The following is a 7,881-nucleotide window of genomic DNA, read 5'->3' on the forward strand; positions in this document are numbered from 1 at the left end:
GTGTGAGGTACAGGAATAAAAGCGGGGGCTACCACCTTATACCCAACTCTGAGAACAACTTGACCTGGGGGCAAGGAGACACGATTATTTTGGGGCCTATCTGAGCAGTACCGACTAACCAGTAGTAAGAGTTGGAAGAGAACAAAGCAGGAACTGTGTGTGTGGGGGGGGGGGGCAGTGGCAGGAATAAAAAGGGGGCTACCAATTAAACCCTACTTTGAGGACAGCTTGACCTAGGGGCATGAAAATAGGACTCTTTGTTGGGGCCTATCTGAGCAGGATAAAGGAACAGTTGCAAGAGACTAAATTGAGAAGTGGTGGTGGGGGGCTATAAAAGGGGTGCTACCAACTAAGACCCTACTCTGGAAACAACTTTACCTAGGAGGCAGAAAATAGGTTTCTTTGATGGGGCCTATCTGAGCAGTACCAACTAAACCAGCAGGAAGGGTTGGAACAGTGCAAGGCGGGAAGTGTCGGGGGGGCAGCAATAAAAATGGTGCTCCCAACTGAGACCATACTCTGAGGACAGCTTGACTCTGGGGGCCAGAAAACAGGACATTTTTTGGGGGGCCTATCTGAGATTGATGTCTAACCAGCAGGAACATTTGGAAGAGACTAATGCAGGAAGTGTGGGGGGCAGGAATAAAAGGGGGGGCTAGTAACTGAGACCGCACTCTGAGGAAAACTTGATCTAGGGGGCAAGAAAACAGGGCTCTTTGTTGGGACCTATCTGATAAGGACGAACTAACCAGCAGGAACAGTTGGAAGAGAGCAAAGCAGGAAGTGGGGTGGGGGGGGAATAAAAGGGGGACTACAAACTGAAATCCTACTCTGAGGACAAGTTGACTTGGTGGCAAGAAAATAAGACTTTTTGTTGTGGCCTATCTGAGCAGGACCACCCAACCAGCAGGAAAATTTGGAAGGTCCAAACCAGGAAGGTGGGGGGGCAGGAACAAATGGGGGGCTACAAATTGAGATGCTACCCTGTGGACAACTTGACAGACGAGGCAAGAAAACATGACTCTTATTGGGGCCTATCTGAGTCGGACCAACTGACGAGCAGGAACAGTTGGACGAGATCAAAGCAGGAATTGGGGAGGCAGGAATAAAAGCGGACACCAACTGAGATCCTACTCTATGGACAACGTGACCTGGGGGGCAAGAAACCAGGGCTCTTCCTTCTGGCCTATCTGAGCGGTACTACCTAATCAGCAGGAAGAGCTGGAAGACACCAAAGCAGGAAGTGTGGGAGGCATGAGTAAAAGGGGGGCTACCAACTAAGACCCTACTCTGAGGACAACTTGAACTGGGGCAAGTAAACAGGGCTCTTAGTTGGGGCCTATCTGACCAGGACCAACTAGCCACCAGGAGTGGTTGAAGAGACCAAAGCAAGAAGTTTGCCAGGGCAGGTATAAACGGGGGCTACCAACTGAGACCCTAATCTGAGGATGACTTGACCTGGGGGCAAGAAAACAGGACTCCCTTTTGTGGCCCATGTGAGCAGGACCAAGTAACCAATAGAGCAGTTGGAATGGACCAAAGCAGGAAGTGGGGGGGGGGGGCAGGAAAAAAGGGAGGCAACCAACACACACCCTACTCTGAGGACAACGTGACCTCGGGGGCAAGAAAACAGGACTCTTGGTTCGTGCCCATGTGAGCTGGACCAACTAACCAGCAGGAACAGTTGGAAGAGACCAAATCAGGAAGTGTGTTTGGAGGAGTGGCAGGAATATAAAGGGGACTACCAAATTAAACCAGACGCTGAGAACAACGTGACCTAGGGGCATGAAACTAGGACTCTTTCTTGCAGCCTACTTGAGAAGGAACAATTAACCAGCAGGAACACTTGGAAGATACCAAAGCAGGAACTGGGTGGATCAGGAATAAAAGGGGGCTACCAACTAAGACCCCACTCTGGAGACAACTTGACCTAGGGGGAAAGAAAACAGGAATCATGGTGCAGCCTATCTGAGCAGGGCCAACTAACCAGCAGGAAGAGATGAAAGAGACCAAAGTGAGAAGTGTGGGGGGGGGGGAGCAATAAAAGGGGGGCTAAAAACTTAAACCCAACTCTGAGGACAACTTGACCTGGGCCAAGGAAACAGGAATATTTGTTGGGCCTTATCTGAACAGGACCAACTAACCAGCAGGAGTGGTTGAAAGAGACCAAACCAGGAAGTGTGTGTGTGGGGGGGGGGGGTGGTCAGCAGGTACAAAAGGGGGGTGTCAAATTAAACACAACTATGAGGACAACTTGTCCTAGGGGCAGGAAAATAGGATTCTTTGTTGAGACATATACAAGCAGGACAAACTAACCTATAGGAACAGTTGGAAAGTTGGAAGAGACCAAAGCAGGAAGGGGGAGGCAGGAATAAAAGGGGTTAGGCTACCACCTGAAATCCTACTCTGAGGTCAACTTGACCTAGTGGAATAAAAATAGGACTCGTAGTTGGGGCCTATCTGAGCAGGACCAATTAACCAGCAGGAACAGGTTGAAAAGACCGAAGCAGGAAGTGTGGGGTGGGCAATAAGAATAAAAGAGGGGGGCACCAACTGACTCCCTACTCTGATGACCACTTGACCTGGGCGAAAGAAAATAGGACTCTTTGTTGGGCCCTATCTGAGCAGGACCAAGTAACAAGCAGGAACCGTTGGAAGAGACCAAAGTAGACAGTGTGGGAGGGCAGGAAAATAAAGGGGGGGCTACCAAGTAAGACCCTACTCTGGGGACAACTTGATCTAGATGGTAAGAAAACAAGACTGTTCGGTCCTATCTGAGCAGGAGCAAATAACCAGCAGGAGCCTTTGGAAGAGAACCAAGCGGGAATGGGGGGGGGGGGATAAGAGGGGGGCTGCCAAATGGGACCCAATTCTGAGGACAACTTAACCTGGTGGCAAGATAATAGGACTCTTTGGGGGCCAATCTGAGTAGGACCAACTAACCAGTGGGAACAGCTGGAAGAGGCCAAAGCAGGAACTGGGGGGCAGGAATAAAAGGGGGGCTACCAGCTGAGACCATACTCTGAGAACAACTTGACAAAGCGGGCAAGTAAATTAAGACTCTTTTGGAGCCAGTATGAGTAGGACCATCTAACCAGCAGGAAGAGTTGGAAGAGACCAAAGCAGGAAGTGTGGTGAGTAGGAATGAAAGGGGCCTAGTAACTGAGACCCTACTCGGAACACTACTTGACCCAGGGGGCAAGAAAACAGGACTCTTTATAGGGGCCTGTTGAGCAGGACCAACTACACATCAGGAATCGTTGGAAGAGACCAAACCGGTAAGTGGGAGGGAGCAGGAGTAAAAGGGGGGCTGCCAACTGAGTCCCTACTCTGAGGACAACTTGTGTTGGGGACAAGCCAACAGAACTCTTTGTTGGGACATATCTGAGCATGACCAACAAACCAGTGATTACAGTTGGAAGAGACCAAAGCAAGAACTGTGTGTGGGGGGGGGGGGGCGGTGCAGCAGGAATAAACGGGGGGGTGGGGGCTACCAACTGCAACAATACTCTGAGGACAACTTGACATGGGGTCAAGAAAATAGAACACTTTGTTGGGGCCCTGTCAGAGCAGAATCAACCAACCAGCAAGAACAGCTAGAAGAGACCAAAGCAAGAAGAGAGGGGGGAGGAATAGAAGGGGGGCTACCAACTGAGACACTCCTCTGAGGACAACTTGTCCTAGGAGCAAGAAAACAGGAGGCTTTGTTCAGGCCTATCTGAGCAGGACCAAGTAACCGGCAGGAACGGTTGGAAGAGAGAAAAGTCGGAAGTGTGTGTGGCGGGGGTGGCAGGAATAATAGCGGGGACGGGCCCAGGCTCTTCTGCAGCAGGTGTCGGGACTTCATGGAGATCCGCAGGGCCCATCCCGCCCCGGGGAGAGGAGATCAGCCTGGGCCGCGGTGCCGGGCTACCTGTAGAGGGTGGCCGCAGGCCCCGTCCACTCAACTGTGCCTCGGGGATCTGAGGAAGCTGAGGACCTTGGGGTGAGGGACAGGATCCTAGGTCAGGAAAGGGCAGGGACACAGGACGGGGCCACGGTGTCCAGGTGGGGGTCAGAGGGAGGACTGAGGGACTCAGGTCCCCAGGACAGAGGGGACGTCCCAAAGTTCAAGACCTCACGCCTTCTGAGAAGGGCCCTTGGGAGGCATGGGGACTCGCGGAGGAGAGTCGGGCCAGACTTCCGCAGCCGGGTCTCAGAGACACCGGAGGAGGCGCAGGGGGCGGGGGGAGCACTGGGACACCTCAGTTCTGAAGAGGGCAGGGCCCGTGTCCTGCCTGGGGCGATTCCTAATGAGGAGCAGAGGGATCTGCAGGCAAAGGAGCCAGGACCCCACAACAGAGTCAGTCCGCGCAGGCCCCCGGGAGGGATGGGGACACTGGGCGAGGCTGGACTTGGGCATCCGGGTCTCGGATCACCCGGACCGGGGAGTGGGGGTCGGATGGGTGAGCTGGGGAGAACCGAGGACCCGCTGTCGGTCGGGAGCAGCCGCTCCGGCGGGCAGAGGGGAGGAGGGCCCAGGTGCTGTCAGGAGACCAGGTCCACCCCAGCCCAGAGCTACGAAGTCAGTCCGTGCCGCAGGCCCGGGGAGCCCCTGCATCGGGTGGCCAGAGGTGGCGGGCGCCCCGTCACTGAGCCTGGGCGGTGCGTCCCAGAGACCTTCGGACCCTGGTCTGAGGGGCACGAGTTCCCTTCGTCAGCGGCCACGCGCCCAGGCCATCCCCGGGGTGCAGGAGGCCACGGAGGGAGCACCGAGGGAGGGACTCCGGCCCCCAGAACGGAGGCCCCGGCCCGGAAGGCGACCCCTAGCGGCAGCCTAGGGAAGCCCCTAGTGGGAATGAGGCCCCGCGGGGTGTCTGGACTTCCGCATCCGGGTCTCAAGAGACTGGCGGGGCGGCGCGGGGCGGGGCGGGGCGGGGCGAGGGGGGCCTCGGCGTCGTCGGCGTCTTCCGGCCTGCGCCTCGAAGCCCGTCGGGCGCGGGAAGGGCGCCGAGCCTCGTGGGCTTCGAGGTGAGGCCCAGAGGGAGGAGCGAGGGAGCCGGGACCCAGAGGGGAATGAGTCCGGCGGTGGGGGCGGCGGTGGAGGCCGCAGGGTGGCGCGGCCACGACGACTGTGACCAGGGCGTGAGGCGTGGGCGGCCTCGGGCTCTGGGTCCCAGCCCGACCGAGAGCTGGTTGCGCGCGAGGAGCCGGCGTCAGGCGGCAGAGCCCGAGGCCCAGGCCGCCCAGGGAGTCCGGATGGGGACGAGAGGACAGGGCTGAGGGACCCCAAGGAACCCATGTGAGCCCCTGCCATCGGCCCCGGGCCTCCCCGGACTTGGTCGCCTCGTGCGACGCCAGCCGCCTTGGCCCGGACCTCGCCGGGCCGGGAGGGCTCTGGTGGGAGGCAGCGGGCCCGGGGCTCCCCGGGAGAGCCGTGCGGGAGGACGGCCGGAGGCCCCTTGGACCCCAGCCCCGGGGCCGCCGTCGGAAAGCCGCCCCCGCGGTGGGTCTGGGCGAGGGGAGGGCCTTGGTGTGCGGGGCTGGACCCCGGTCAGCCGAGGCAGGATCCCGGGCCCTGGCCGGGGTGCAGGGGAGAGAGGAGGCGCTGCCTCCCAGCCCAGGACACCTACGTAGGGCCCAGGAGGCCTGCCCTGCCGCTCGGGTCCGCTCTGGCTGTCAGCGGAGGCCCAGAAGGGGCAGGTCCAGGCTGGATGGGGTGGGGGCTCCCGGGGTGGGGGGGCGCCCAGAGTCCTGGCCAGAACCTCCTGGCCGCAGTGGGGGGTGGGGGCCCGGGGCGGTGCACGCGGTCTGCACCCACCCTGAGACCCTGAGGCGCCCCCTCCGTCCCTCCCTCCGTCTCTCCCTCCCTCCCTCCCTCCCTCCCTCCGTCTCTCCCTCCCTCCCTCCGTCTTCCAGGGGCTCGGAGAGCTCTGGAGTTGAGGCCTTGGTCTGAGGCAGGAGTCCCGAGGTCACAGAGCAGAGGAGGCGCGGCCGCGTGCCAGTCGGTTGTCCAGGCGAGGTGCGTGCTCCGCGCGTGGGGCCGGGGGCTCGCCCATCCCACCCCAGAGGGGACCCCTCGGCCCCCAACCCCCACGCGGCCCCGCTCTCAGGCCTGGGAGCTCGGGCTCTGTGGGCTGGGCCTCCCCCTGAGGAGCCACCCCTCATCTGTCTTCAGGGTCTCGCGACCATCATGCCCCTGGGTGAGAGGGGTGCGCTCTGCAAGCTTAAGGAGGAGCCAAGAGAGGTCCCGCTGCCATGGGATGCACCGCTGCCAGAGCCTGAGGACAAGGAGGTGGAGTTGAAGAAGGAGGAGGTGGAGGAGGTGGAGGAGGAGGTGGAGGAGGTGGAGGAGGAGGTGGAGGAGGTGGAGGAGGAGGTGGAGGAGGTGGAGTTGGAGGTGGAGGAGGTGGAGTTGGAGGTGGAGGAGGTGGAGTTGAAGGTGGAGGAGGAGGAGGTGGAAGAAGTGGAGGTGGAGGTGGAGGTGGAGGTGGAGGACGTGGAGTCGGAGGAAGAGGAGTTGGAGGAGGAGGAGTTGGAGGTGGAGTTGGAGGTGGAGTTGGAGGTGGAGGAGGTAGAGTCGGAGGAAGAGGAGTTGGAGGAGGAGGTGGAGTTAGAGGAGGAGGTGGAGTTGGAGGAGGAGAAAGCAGAGGAGGAGGAGAGGGGGGGCCCGTCTCCCTCCTCCTCCTCCTCCTCTTCCTCCCTGTCCTCCTCCTGCTCTGTCCTCATTCTGGTCCCCCTGGAGGAGGGATCTGCTGCTGCCCGGTCCCCGAGTCCTCCCCAGAGCCCTCGGAGCACCTGCCCCTCCCCCAGTGCCATGGCAGGCGCTCCGGGGAGCCAGTCCCACCAGGGCTCCAGCAGCCCCGATGAGGAGGGGGTCGAGCACCTGGGGGGCCCCGGCAGGGGCCCAGGCCTCGCTCCCAGATGCGCTCCGCGTGAAGGTGGCCGGCCTGGTGCTGCTGCTGCTCCTCAAGTATCGCACCAAGCAGCCGACCACACGGGCGGAGATGCTGGCGGCGGTCAGCCGAGATGACCGGGACCGCTTCCCCGTGATCTTCCGCCGAGCCTGCGAGTATCTGCAGCTGGTCTTTGGAGTCGACGTGAAGGAAGTGGACCCCCGCGAGCACTCCTACGTCCTGGTCAGCATCCTGGGCCTCAGCTGCGATGGGACGCCGAGTGGTAGGGACGGCATGCCCAAGACCAGCCTCCTGGTGCTGGTCCTGTGGGTGATCCTCCTGGAGGACGACCGTGCCCCTGAGGAGGCGGTGTGGGAAGCGCTGGGGGTCATGGGGGTGTATGCCGGCAGGGAGCACGTATTCTATGGGGAGCCCAGGGAGCTGCTGACCGAAGTCTGGGTGCAGGAAGGGTACCTGGAGTACCGGCAGGTGCCCGGCAGCGAGCCCGCACGCTACGAGTTCCTGTGGGGTCCCAGGGCCCACGCAGAAACCAGCGGCGTGCAAGTGCTGCAGCACATCCTCGCGGTCAACAGCAGGCAGCCCGGGGTCTCCGTGTCTGTCCGAAGAGGCTGTGAGCCATGAGGAAGAGCGGGCCTGAGCCCGAGGGGCAGCCGGGCCCGTTCCCGCCTGGGGTCGAGCAGCTTCTCCTGCGGGGCACGAAGCCAGGCCGCTTCTCGCCTGCGAGTGCGAGCAGAGCGGGCGCTGGGCGTTGTGAGTAGTGGAGGGCCAGGGCGGCTTGGGGGAAAGCGGGGCCAAGAGCACGTTTGGGTGGGTTCTTGTTCTCTGTCTACGTGGCCTCGGAAATCGATCTTTGTTTCCTCGAGGAAGTTTTCAGATGTTGTTCCTTGTCACAGAAGGTTTCGTGAGCTTCGGGCTCAGCGTGGGAGTGGCACCCACGCCACAGGTGTTCGAGAGTCAGAGTTTTGCCGTTTGGTGCAACGAGCTG

General features: G+C 60.4%; 1 protein-coding gene and 1 long non-coding RNA gene across 2 annotated transcripts; both read left to right on the forward strand.

Moving 5' to 3' along the window:
• Positions 1–4,937: 4,937 nt before the first annotated feature.
• LOC128774633 (uncharacterized) lies at positions 4,938–6,274 on the forward strand. Its single transcript, XR_008419071.1, has 3 exons — positions 4,938–5,010; positions 5,899–6,001; positions 6,158–6,274. It is a non-coding gene; the product is annotated as an uncharacterized LOC128774633 (long non-coding RNA).
• Positions 6,275–6,616: 342 nt separating this feature from the next.
• Positions 6,617–7,873, forward strand: LOC128774630 (melanoma-associated antigen 10-like; the record flags this gene model as incomplete). The annotated part of the gene is given in 3 exon segments (XM_053893688.1): positions 6,617–6,853; positions 6,855–7,475; positions 7,477–7,873. Coding segments are annotated over 3 exon segments (915 nt in total), but the record flags the coding sequence as incomplete, so codon positions are not given.
• Between the last annotated feature and the right edge of the window lie 8 nt (positions 7,874–7,881).

Source organism: Panthera pardus, unplaced genomic scaffold, assembly GCF_024362965.1.
Source record: "Panthera pardus isolate Hobbes unplaced genomic scaffold, ASM2436296v1 HiC_scaffold_346, whole genome shotgun sequence".
In the NCBI taxonomy this organism is placed as follows: domain Eukaryota; kingdom Metazoa; phylum Chordata; class Mammalia; order Carnivora; family Felidae; genus Panthera; species Panthera pardus.